Source organism: Porites lutea, chromosome 1 (assembly GCF_958299795.1).
Source record: "Porites lutea chromosome 1, jaPorLute2.1, whole genome shotgun sequence".
NCBI lineage: Eukaryota > Metazoa > Cnidaria > Anthozoa > Scleractinia > Poritidae > Porites > Porites lutea.
In genome coordinates, this window is record NC_133201.1 from 39,437,575 (window position 1) to 39,450,975 (window position 13,401).

At 37.5% G+C, this 13,401-nt stretch overlaps 1 protein-coding gene across 1 annotated transcript in view; it reads right to left on the reverse strand.

The window, feature by feature from the left end:
• LOC140929514 (uncharacterized) overlaps nt 1-13,401 on the reverse strand; it is a 28,984-nt gene that overhangs the window by 14,633 nt on the left and 950 nt on the right. The window contains exons 2-6 of the mRNA XM_073379282.1: nt 7,280-7,929; nt 5,091-5,144; nt 3,465-3,572; nt 1,521-1,601; nt 929-1,030 (exon numbers count right to left, since the gene is read on the reverse strand). Of these exons, the coding sequence (XP_073235383.1) occupies nt 929-1,030; nt 1,521-1,601; nt 3,465-3,572; nt 5,091-5,144; nt 7,280-7,907 (973 nt within the window). The 5' untranslated portion in view covers nt 7,908-7,929. The remainder of the gene's footprint in view (nt 1-928; nt 1,031-1,520; nt 1,602-3,464; nt 3,573-5,090; nt 5,145-7,279; nt 7,930-13,401) is intronic.

The window sequence follows — 13,401 nt, forward strand, 5'->3', positions numbered from 1 at the left end:
GTTATCGGGGTTCTACTGTAGTTGTTCTTATCTCTTATCATATTCTAATTCTAATTGTATAATCTGCAAAGGGTGTATCCCATCACGGCTCAGTTATTCTGATGACATTCCTGTTTGATTCATCAGGAAAAGTTTTTGAAGAATACTTCTGGAGTAAAATAACACTGATCGACATTTATTAACCGGTATCTACCTTTGCAATAGCCAGTACATTCTATATTATGTTATATAATGATCTTTGTAAACATAAATCAAAATCCAATAATACAGTCGAAGCTCTCCTTGCGACCACTCTCGAAAGCGACCAGCTCTAGTTACGACCACCTTTGTGAAACCACGTTTGAACTGCGACTTACACTTTCTAATGAAAAGCTCTCGTTAAGTGACCAATCCCATAAGCGACCGCGACCACTTTTGGAATCATGTACTTAACTGGACTTTTCCTTTGTTTTTTAGCTCTCGTAAGCGACCACTCAGCGGCCACGTGACTCAGAGTCTTATTCATATAAATCAACACTTAAATGAAACTACACAGTGCGCTAATGATCTAAAAAATTGGACGTAAAGTTTAGCTGTGTCTTTATCAGGTATAAAAGACACTCATTAAACATCAATTTCTTTCGTTTTTTTCTTTATGAATTATTAATGATTTTCTGAAGCTCTCGTAAGGGACTACACCGTATTGTTTACAATGCGGTCGCTTACGAGAGCTCATTCCCGACCAGCTCTAATTACGACCACTTTTTCGAATTTCTCAGGTGGTCGCGTAACTGAGAGCTGCAACTGTGTGTTCCATTGCGGACTTTCGCCAATTTCCCCATATGGCTCTTTTTGTTGTTTTCTAAATACAACCCGATTAAAACGGCCAAGTGATTGACGCAGACACTGTTTATAGTCCTTAAGTGCAGAACTTATGTGCAGATCTTACATGTTCCTTGAACATTGCTTTCTTGTCCCGCTGATGTCAAGGCATCTAACTTTTCTCTAATGGCTGTTATTTCACCATTAATCTCCTCAAATTTTCCTCTGTCTGGGGATAAAAATTTTTAGCAAACTTCCGTTAGTTGAAAAATACTAAGTATTGAAATAGGTAATGGGTGGCGTGGTTGCCTAATGGTTAGTGTGAACTCTGGATCGAGAGTTCCAGGCTCAAGCCCTGAGGCAGTCACTGCGTTGCATTCAATGTGCCTCATTCCACAGAAGTGTATACATGGGTACCAGGGAATTTAATGCTACGGGTAAACATGCCTTGGACTAGCATCCCATCCATGGGGTGGCAGAAAAAATTCCTCGCCGTGTCAATGAATACCGGGACAAGCCGGATGGCCAAGTTTGGCTCGAACGCACGGGATTAAAACTTGGGACCTTTTGTACCTGTAATCTCACGATTATGGGAATTTTCCTAGCAAATCGCAAAGCCTGTTACTCTCTTCAAATTTTTCTGTCAAAAGAAGTAAATTCACTCAAAATCTCCATTGCTTGAAATACTACAATACTAATACTACCTATAGGCAAATTACCTTCATTTGCTGAAGTTCTCAATTTCTCGCCCATCCTTCCTAGTTCGTTTTTGATGTCTTCGAGGTCATCTCTGATTTTTTCTGGGGAAGACATTCATTGTAAGTCGAATAGTACAATTATAACTAGACTGCAAAGAAGTCGGTTTTTTCTCAAAATCGGTAAAGCGTAGTGTGCGCGCGAGCCTTTTTCAGAGCCTCGCTCCAGACCTTATGTTTCCGCGCACTTGAATACGCAAAAATACGGACTGTTTTGCAGTCTAAATTATAACAAGAAAAAAGTATTGAGAAAGATTATTATCTCTTCAGCAAAAAAAAAAACGTTCAGTGTCTTTTTAATTGTGTCATGCAGTAAATGAAATGAATTTTATGACTCAATATTTGTATTACAGTAGAGATTGGCAAGTAGCAGCCTCCGTTACTTTCGGAATTAGCAGGCCAGAGGGGCCGCAACCTTTGGGAGGCCGTAACTTTCAGATAACCGTTACTTCCGGATGGCTAAAATGTGACATTAATTAAATAAACAAATTGACCACAACTGCGCAAAAAGCATAATGTAGCTTTCATCCTCAGTGAATTCTCTCTGCTCCGTAACTTTAATTTCTGGACGTTCAGGATCATGTAAGAATACTCTTGCCTTAGTCCCACCAGAGACAAAAGGTAAGGTCCAGCCTATTGACGTTTAGCCTGTTCGCAGACCCTCCATTTTCTCTTTAGAGATCACTGAGCGCGCTTATGCAATTAAAAACCGCTGGTTCTTTTGACAAAATGGCCGGAGGGCAAGCTTGGCAAGAAATCTCTCCGGCGTCGATGAAAGGATACCATTACTGATCACTATTCACTCGTTTCTCAAATGTGGTATTGCCGTCCCAACGACTGGGGCACGGTATAATGAAATTAACATTAGTATCAAATGGTCACTACAGTGACAATGAGGACCTAATACGGTTCTATGACGAAAGCGACGAAGAATGATAAATGTAAACCTACACATGTCGAAGAACAATGAACCCTAGATACTTTATGGCAACTTCGTTTGAAAAAACTTTTATCTGTACATTGAAACGTTAGTTCTTGTTCAAATTATAACAATAAAGCTTGTTTGATTTTAGGCATTGACGGATGGTACAGTGAATGAAGGCATATTGCTTCATAAAGGCCAAGAAAAGAGGAAAACTCTATGATATCAACAGATGAGAGGAATATGTCCATATACTTTTAGGGGCCGGCAGATAAGAGAAACATTGTTTTTCTCCCTTGAAAGGATATTCGATAAGTGTAATGTGTTTTTTTTGTTTTGTTTTGTTTTTTTTTTTCATCAGAACCTTATTGGCAGGGTGCAAAGAAAATCATTTTTACAGCTTGCCATTCGGGCAAGCTGAAGCTAGCATTTACTAGCCCAGATGTCATTTCAACTAGCCCCAAAAGCTTTTCGTCGAGCAGAATTGATTTCACACTTCTTCTGTTATTCGAATTCCTCAAAGAACATCACTTGCCTGTCGGGCAAGTTAAAAACAGATTTCACTAGCCCGACAGCAAAATCCACTAGCCCCGGGCTATCGGACACTACTTTCTTTGCACGCTGATTGGACAACACTTTTGTTATTTCTCTTGTCTCTCACTCAGTCAGTTGCAATGTTGTGACTTGGTTGCTACAGGACTGAGGCCTTGAGTCAATTTTGCTCTTCGTAAACTAACTGGACACCTGTTTGTTACATGGAAAAAACGAAAAAAAGGAAAGGAAAGTGTACTGGTCAGAAGAGAATAAAAAGTAATAAACAGTTTGGAATACCGGGAAGAAAACAGTGAGCCGATCCGCATAGGCTGAAAGCAGCTTGATATAAAATTGTTTGTAAAATGCGCAGGTTAGAATGTGACACAGCTTCTATAAGGTACAGCCAAGGTGGCTTCTTGTCTTTTTATAACAAAGTTTATAAGTAAACATACCTTTTTCTTGGTTTGCTTCCTGTACCGGATCTGCTGTCAAACGTTCTAGTTTGTCCCTGATTTTTCTCTCACTTTCGAGGATCTGATCATTCATGTTCTTTAGCTGTTCTGTGTAATATCAACATTAAATATCCATTCACCACTTTTGCATTGCCCATAATGCATCTTGTTTGCCCCCCTCCAAATTCTGCATACGCTTGGGCTTCAATTTGTCTTCGAACGACTGTAACACCCAGGAGAAATTGGGAAAAAATTGTTACACAAACCAGAGCGCAAACAAAGTGTATTATGGGCAATACAAAAGTTGCGAATAAACCCTGTAGATACATGCCATAGGGGGATATGTAAGAGTATCTTTACTGCTCCTCAGGCAAGTAGTGACAATAACACCGCAAAGGTGCGAGAGTTTCTTATCATGGGTGTGATAATGGGTGTGTGCCACACACTGTGTGGTCACTTGATCTTTAAGTAGAGGAAGAGAAGGCGTGTGCGGTTACTCGGGAAATGCCACGTAACAAAAATAAAAAAAAAATAGAACCAGTACAACAGAAACAACATCAGACTTAAATCCATCAGAATAAAAATAAGATTAAAAATGAAAGTTTAAGGAAAACTTGACTCGTTGGCTTGGGGATAAGTAATGTATACGAGACGCAAACATTTTTAATTGAACGTCACAGTACACGTTCTTGAGTTATATTTGCATTATGATAAAAGGTAAATTTTGAGGCTCAATTTTATCCTTGTTCAAAATTTAGTGTTTCAAAATGGTAGTTTTTGTTTTAGTTCCAATTTTTGTGTATGGTAATGTACATGTACGATACTGAGCTTAAAACAAAGAAAATGCAAATTGATCAGGCTAAATGAGAACATGTTTTTTCACTGCAGAGGGAGATGAAGAGTTAAGAAGTCGACCATACTGATTGTAATAACGACTGAGAGTCCCCCCCCCCACCCCCACCCCAACGGACCGAGTCACCCTAACGAATGTCTCTTAAAGTGCTTGAGCACAGTTTTCTGGGCGGTCAGCGGTAACTCGTGTGACGGCGTGCGTTTCAAATAAGACACAAACATGGCGGCGAAAAAGCAGTGGTACACAGAAGAGGATTTCTCAAAATCTACTCATTAAAATTTTGTGGTATTTGGCAGAGTTTTTACTTTTAACGTATTTTAAATAATAAGAACTTTAAAATGAAGGTTGAACAGACAATTTTGTGACACGTTTAATAATTACAGAACAATTACATTATTGAATATCTAAAAACCTGTCTGTCAAAATTTGGTCAAATAAGTTTCAAATGGTAATGATTAACTATAGTAAGCTGTGTGCAAGTTTATAGGAAAATCTAATGAGCGAATTTTATGTAAACTAAGCAAAAGTGAAATTTTAAGGTTGTATTCAATCGTTCATGTTGCCATGGAAACTACGAAAACGACAAATTTTCCCTGTCAATCAAAATCTTTCATCAGTATATTTTTCACTTGCCAAGTTTCAGCTTGTGAGCTGCAACCTTTCTCTCGCCATGATTTGGCAAATGAACACACTCACAAACAGCCAAAACTGTGTTCAGCCACCTTAATTTTACTAGGGAATTGATTATTAAACCCTTTTAATGGCCAACATACCTTCAAGTTTGACTCGTGAGTTATCGTTGTCTTTCTTCATATCCTTTAACAATCCTTAAATGAAAAAAATAGGTAGAATAAGAAGTCAGCTACTACAAGTGGAGGAAACACAGTTTAAGTTGCTCTTTACCAAATTTTTGAGAAGTTTAAACACCTTAACTCTGCACACTGTTATGGGGGTCTAAATAACAAAATCTGATTTGATCTCCAAACATTGAAAGTGATTTTGGTGAGAACTACGGTTTGTCTTGTCTGGTTATTTCTGTTTCGGGAATTAAAACTTGCCTCAAAGTCTCAGACTTATAAAGAAGGTCTCGGCATCTCTGATCACAACCCCTTCCTGATATAATGAGTTGAACATGTTGGGAAAAGAGAATGCATTACTTGCAAAGGTCAAAATTATGTCATAGACATTGGTAATGTATTGCAGATTTAGATCCCTTTTTTAGTTGCCTAATTTTTCAGGGGACTACTCTAAACAGCCATGATTAATAGCAAAAACTATTAACTATAAACTGTAAATGAACCCTCAAAAGGGTACCATTTTAATAATAATTTAATGGTCAGATGACATAAAATTTTGTTGAGCTCATAAAACTCCACGTCAAGCCGTGTCTATAATTAAAAAAAGTTGATGGCACCCCCATTGTTCCTGGCAGAAGGTGGCTTCAGTCCTCCATGAATTGAAAGGCATGGGCTACCTAGTAGCTTTTGACTACTTTTCAAGGTATGTGAAAGTGGCAGCCATCGAAAAAACAACAAAGTCAACTGAGATCATCAGGACACTGAGGGCCATAACTGCCACACAGTACAAGAGAATCCCGAAAAAGTGTGATCTGAACAAGGATTTCAGTTTGAATTTGCCAAGTTTGCCAAGTAATAACTAAAGGATTTAAACACGCGAATCTCCTGCTCTCCCGTATGGGTCACCATATCTCCCGGATAAAATCATCTTTTGAGCTTTTCCGTGCCTTAGTTTGAGAGTCAGCCCATTTTTAGCTCAAAACTTGAATTTTTCTTATTCGCCGTAATGTTTCTGGGGCATTTTTGCACACATTTAGTCACTGACAAAGATTATTTCTGGCATCAAAATGATGAATTTTTATAGTATGTACTTCATGTAAGAGTTCATATAATGTCGTAAGTCATTCCCATTGGGGGCTGGATCAATTTGTTGAAGGGGGGTCCATTGAAATTCTGGGGGAAGGGGGTGATAAAAAGAGAGTCTCCAGATTTTAGATCTCCAGAGGTTGGCATCTCTCCACTTTGTCCTATATACATATTTTAACTACAGTTGATCTGATTTGTAATTCCAGGACTGATCTGTGATCTTATCCACTCAATCTTGGTTTTTCAAAGTCATTACAGTCTACTCATCATGACGTATGTGTTGCACAGCACGTGTTTTATCACTGGTTAAAAATGTTTACGCTTCATGCTCGAATTTCAGCTAATGATAAAACAATTCTGTTCTTATTTTGAACATTACTTAAACTGATTCCTATAACCGAAAACTCCCTATCACTTGTCAGTCAGGACAATCTGCATCATCTGCAGCTATGGCTGCCCTTTTAGTTAAATGACATTTGAATCTGCATATTAGCACATCTTTTTTACTATACTTGTAATAATAATTAGTTATTCTTTAGTTTATCTGTATTCATTATTTTTTTTATTGTAAATAATAAATTATTACTATTTATCATTGTCTGCATTCTAAATTATGTTACAAGATGCTCAATAGTGGGAACACAATAAAGTCTATTCTAGTAATGGTATTTCTTTTGTCCACAATAAAAATCTTGGTGCATTTTCAACTTTACTTTACTTCAACTTATGTATCACTTAACCACATTTGCAATGGCATTTTATAACTTTTTTATAACTTATTTACGCAATTGCATAAGTTGCGTTCACTGCGACGATCATTTCTTCATTTTCATTTAATTTCCGCAGTTCATATATGATTTCTTTCATATATCATTAACATAAATTCGAGAATATTCTAAATATCAGTTTTTGTTGGAACTAAGCAACATTAACTTTGTGTGAACCTTCCCTGTCTTCAAAATGATTCGTAGCATCCCTATTTTAATTTTTTATTTTGTATTTGGAATGTTCTTTTCACGTCCACAATTAGCCTAATACTCTGACTCTTAAATATAAAGTTCAATCATTCATTTGATTACCTTCAATCTCATCAAGTCTGTCCTTGCTGCTATCATCATCTTTCTTCCACTCCCTCAGTAATTGTTGGTAGTGTTGCTCAATGACAGGATCCATGCTTTCAGTCTTCAGTCTATTGATAGCGGCGGAATCTGCACCCAGTCCTACCAGTGCATAACTTATATCCTGCCAATAGGAATTAAATGTGGCATCATCCACAGATGCATGGCTGGCATGTCCATAGACATAGTTTCTGTAATACTTCACCCTAGCTATGTTAGCTTCAGCACTTGTATCTCCAGCAGGTGGGAGATTATCCCAACCAGTGGTTGGAGCAATCAAGCCACATACATTCCTTAAGAGCAACATCAGAAGTGTGACGTCAAAATCTTTCGAAGATACGGATGAAGGTGAAGGAGGATACAGCTTGGCCCATTGAGTGGGATTAAGAATTCTCTTCTTTCTAAGTGTCTGCAGTATTGGGTGTACAGGAGGCTTTGTTAGAACTCCATGTAGTCCTGCTGGTGGGTGAATGCTGTCAAACTTGTTTCTCAATGCTTGGGATCCTACATCCACAAGGAGACGACACAGACGAGCATAATTTGTTGTTTCCTTGGTAGATGCATATGAAGGTATAGCAGCAGAAGCCATGTTGCAAATTTAATTTTGTACACTGTAAACCATTAAAAATAAAATAAAATAATTACAATAGATAAATGGGTAACCATTATGTAATAGGCACAAGGAGTGTAGCACATATGCATATATTTACAGCACTTATAAAAGAAAATTGAGTCATAAACCCAAAGGGATTAGTTACGCAGGGTACAAATTAAGCTAAACAAGGATTCCACTCCATGGTGGATGCATATGTTAGCTGTAAACTATTTTTAAAAAATTAAACAATTACAATAGGAAAATGGCCACAATGAATGTAGCACAGCTATAACTTCAAGGATAAAATTCCCATTTATTTTGTTTCACTGAATATTACTGTATGCATGCATGTTTAGAGCACTTAGAAAAGGACATTAAGCCATACACCAAAAGTTTTAAGTTATGCAGTGTACAAAAGTAAACAAAGATTCCATAGATTAAGACAAGCATTTTTAACCAGTGCAAAAAGTGCCTCCAGATGGCCTGGGCTACAAGGCTACAGTCATAAACTTAACTGTCTTAAAAACGTAAACCACTTGCAAAACTGTATTTAAAAAACAGCAAACTTAATGGACTACAGTATTTCTCAATTTCATATCTTTGATTGGTTTAAATAGGAAATTTAATTCTCCTCCAACTCCCCTTTTTATGGAATTTCAAAGTTTCATTTTCGGTGTGCTTTGAGCGCCAGAATCATCTTCCTTTTCTGTCCAGTTGATTATGCCTTTTTTAGCTTCCTCACAAACACTCAGGGGAGAGGAAACTACGAAAGGAGACAAAGAATGTTTGTGTAGGAGGCTTGGAGCGATAACTTACTGTTTTAGAGGGTCCCCAACAGGTTTTTCTGGATCCAGGATAATTTCCCTCATTTGAGGCTTAGGATTCAGGATTTTAAAGCAAAATAGGGGCGAGATTCTGGATCAAAGTCTGTGCAAAAGATGGGATGCCAAAAACAACCCTTGAGATCATGGTATCGTACGAAATTTGTGGGCCAGGATTAAGGGATTGAAAAGCCTCATTGGGGACCCTCATTTTACACAGGTCCACCATACATTCCTCAGCTGATCTTTTCCTTTCTATAGCTGTTTTTCAAAACACAGTCCATAGTCCAATTTTAGACATGTACTTGGTCCATGTTTTATACCTAGTCCCCAGACAGTGGTCTGCAATCTACAGTCCATGTTTTACACTGACTGCAGGTTAAAAAACATATTGTTTGCTATGCCAATAAAATAGTAAAATATAATCAAAGGTAGTCTATGACTGCATATAACTCTCCACTTTAATTTTGTACTGAATATTGTATTAAAAATAAGCAATTTTGAAATTACGGAAATATTAAGTCTCACTCCTTCAATGTCTTCAGCTTGGAGCACCAATTTCATACGATCATCAATCAAATTAGAGAGATTAAGATTCATGTTTACCGCAAACGGCAAACGTCAGACTCAAGTTGAGAATTTCTCAGATTAGAAAATAGGAAGATAAAAACAGTCCCGAACGATTCTTATGGCTAAAACTGGCATAAAACTACTTATTTTTGTGTAGAAGCAAAAAAGAGTAAACGGAAAATAAGGGGAAAACTTGGTCACGTGGTACAAATTCACGTCAGCCGTTTGGCGTAAACGTGAATCTTAATCTCTCTATTATTTAACTCGTGATCTAAGCTAGAGGTGATCTTTCAAAACCCTTAGTATCTTTTTAGGTTTACCTTAACGCATGAAGTATGTTAAGTGACAGCTAGAGAAGCTTGGGTAGGCAAATCGTTCCTGAAACATGGACATAATTATATTATTGAGCTAAACAAAATTCCCTAGTCAGCTGTTTTATAAAATCTTATCAAATTTCATAAAATTTTGTAAATTTTTACAATATTTTATGAAATATTTTTTACAAACTTCATACTTTTATAAAATTATATTTTATTTCATAAAACTTTGTATGTTTTTATAAAACAAAATTCACAATAGTTCATGCACTTATAAAATTGTATATACTTTTATAAAATTTTAGACCAAATACAACTCTGTAATGTACAATATTATAATTGCTCAAATGTCACGAAACTACTTGACAGTTTTTTGGCACCCCTTGTTTGAAGTTTTCCCAGGTTTTGTTTGGTTAAAATTGCACTCTGAGGTGATTTTAATTCTAACAAGTGACACATTTACCAGTAAAAATGTACTGTACATTAATTGCTTAAAAAAAAAAACAAAGAATATTCTGGTTTTAAGGAGATCACATTTCTTGCCATTTTTCCACCATTATGATGTTCAGAGCCCCAGTCTACCAGTGAATGTCAGGCTAAGGATGACATTGACATTCTTGCATTTATAATTCATGTGGAAATCATACCAAACAAAATAGCCATGCGATAATGAGATCTGTATACAAAACAAAAAGGCCAGGAGGAATATGAGAAAAGGTCAACTTGGATCTTTCTCTTACGACTGTAAACTGGGCAGAATTTCAGAATACTTGCTGGGGTTTGTACCGAGCAAAGTGCATTCCTTATGGGCCCATCCCACCCCACCCCCTACAAAAAAAAGCCAAGATGGGTTTTGATGGACAGAAAATGGAAGAAATAACAAAAAGAAGATAGCTACACTAACAGTCTACTTAATAAGCTGCTAAAACTAGGAGTTGCAATGTGAAAGTAACTGCTACAGGTGTCTCATTTAAGGTTTACTTTAACAAGCAATTTCCACGTCTTAATTTCTCAAAACGAAGACTATAGCGACATAAAGAAATAGAATGGCAATTTCTGTTGCTTTTCCCAACCGATACATCATTGTCATTGATAGCAAACTGCCTAAAAAAGCGCTTAAGAATGTAGTGACTTTCAAATTTTGCCTCAATTTTGTTGTAACGCATGCGCCATTATCTACCGTGACATAGCTTAAAGTTTTAGTTGTCATTAAACTCTGAGAAGTGCGAATGTATAATCACAGCATAATTTTCCTTTTCTTGGTATTTAGAGATATTATCGTTGCGAATAAAGCTGCCAAACCTTCATTTTCACCCCGTATCTGTAACACAATGACATTTGATATGCAATGGTGTTATGTAATTGGTATACCGCGTGACTTATTTTTCAAGATCGCTGTTAAAATAAAACCGTTCAGTTTTTTTTCCATCTACTATGGTGAAAATAAGATGGTTATTAGAGTCTGTTAGAGCTCGAGAGCAGAAAAAGTTGTGTGCTATGTTAGTTTATATTTTCTGACGGTCTACCATCAATCCACGGTCTACCATTCTGCAGCAGTAAGAAATATTTTAATGGATTTTGTCTCTCTGCTTTAAAAAAGAATTGAACTGAATAACCTGAATCTCTTCTTTATACTTCATGAAAATAATCTCAGTACAAATGTCTTCTAAAGTACTTTTCCACTGTGGAAATCCGCCTCTTTGTAGCGGCGTTATAGCTGTTCCAAGTGGCCCAAAATCCCATACAGTCACTGTAATTTTAGCGGTGTTTGCACCCCAGCCAAGATGGCATCATAAACCGTGAAAAGGTCTATTTGCTAACAGATATTTGTTGCTTCTAATCCTTTTTTTTGTCGAATAAAAATCGAACTCAAATCACTTGATTGCCATATCCATTTTTATCTATTGGCTACTCCGGGGTGTAACTACACTCAGAACTACACCGACGTTATTTTGAAAGGGCGGCCGGGTCTTAATCGTGACTGGGCACCTACCCGCCTATTTTAACTCATTCGCCCCTGAACCGCCTGTAACCGCCCGTGTGGATCCAGGTCCTTTCTATCCTTTGTGATGTCATCAGTTTTAACGGTCAAGGACAACTTTCTTCGCTAACTTGTGTAGAGTGAAGAGATCTTTCAAACCATACCGGAATGAGCACAATTCAGTCAAGGACACCAGAGAAAGAAGCAAAAAACCATGTGACATTGACCTGAAAATCACCATGAAAATCTTGTTCCATTACCCACCTACCTTTCCTTTCACCTAATCCTAAGATCCTAAAAGCTTTCCTAAAAACTCTTCCCACCAAAATGAAGCCTACTAAATGCCCAGCAAGAGAAAAAAAAATGAGGCAAGAAAAGCGAAAAAAGAAGGGAGGAGAAAAAGCGAAAAGTAAAAGTCAAGACTGCTGTGTCACTTTTAAACCCATCTCAAAATTTTGCTTTCTGCGCATGCCCGAACTTCGCAAGCTGATGTTTTGCATCTGGATCAGAAGGCCGCCAAGTGTACGACCTGTAAACCGGTTTGTGGTAAGTTTTAGCCCTTTATAGCACGACAGTGACCAGAAAAGCACTCGACTAGCTTCAAAAAGCGTTTTTCGGCAAAAATCTCCAGGAGCGAATGGGTTAAACCCGGTTGTAAAGAAAAGATCAGATTTTTCATATTTTTTTAAAAGATTTTTTTAAAAAGTGATAATTGTTTGATCCTTCGACTCTCAGCTGCAACTGAATTGTCAACAAGTTTACTGTTCGCATGAAACCAGTTTTCATTTTTGGATGAACAGATGAAAAGATATCATTAGACTCCGATATAGATCGATGAAATCGGTAAAAATCAAGATAAACAGATAAAGGAAACGAGTGTGTCATTGATTTCTACCAATTGATCGATACAATCGATATCAATCAAATCAGTTTTTCCGATTTTTATCGATTCATTCATCGATTGATAAATCGATACCGATTTTTATCGATTGACTACTCCGCGATGTGTACATGTGCCATGCCATCTCATTCATGTCCTATGATGTAAGCGACTGGGAAAGGTTTCCAATTTCACAGGAAGCAATGCTGTATTTTTACCCTGAGAACGAATTTTCGTGTTTTGACTCCTCTCGCGTATAAAATTTTCCTTTAAGCCTCGGAGAAAGTTAAATGAAAGTCAAGAAACGTTGTTGAGTTCGTTTCTTTGACTGGATGTAAGCAGTAACAAATACCGAAAGCTTGCCTTTTTAAATTTTTCTCTCTCTCTCCGGTACCCCTCCCGCCCCCTGTCCCTCCCCCACTAGACTGACGGAACTGGATTAAATCTTGAACATTCATTGCTACTCAGAGTTTCGTGTAGCCTCCCACGCAGACGTTCTCAGGGGTTCTTCACGCGTTCCTGCCCCACTGACAGTGGGGCAGGAACGCGTGACGAACCCCTGCCTCTTGCGAAGCAATCAACAGGCTACGCATTTACAAACGGATATAAAAACTTTTTGAACGAATCAGGAGACGAATGTTGCAAAAGCTCAAGCAGACTTTCAAGAAAGTCCTTCGTCCGATTTAATAAAGCCGCAAAACTTTTCGAACGGATGTTAATAATAGACCTTTTCACGGTTTATGACGCCATCTTGGCAGGGACAAACACGGCTAAAATTACAGTGAATGTATCCATGGGATTTTGGCCCACTTGGAACCGCTATAACGCCGCTACAAAGAGGCGGATTTCCAACATTTGCCACTACACTTTAAATAGTTTTATTGATATCATTCATTCAAAAAAAATAAACCTATTAACG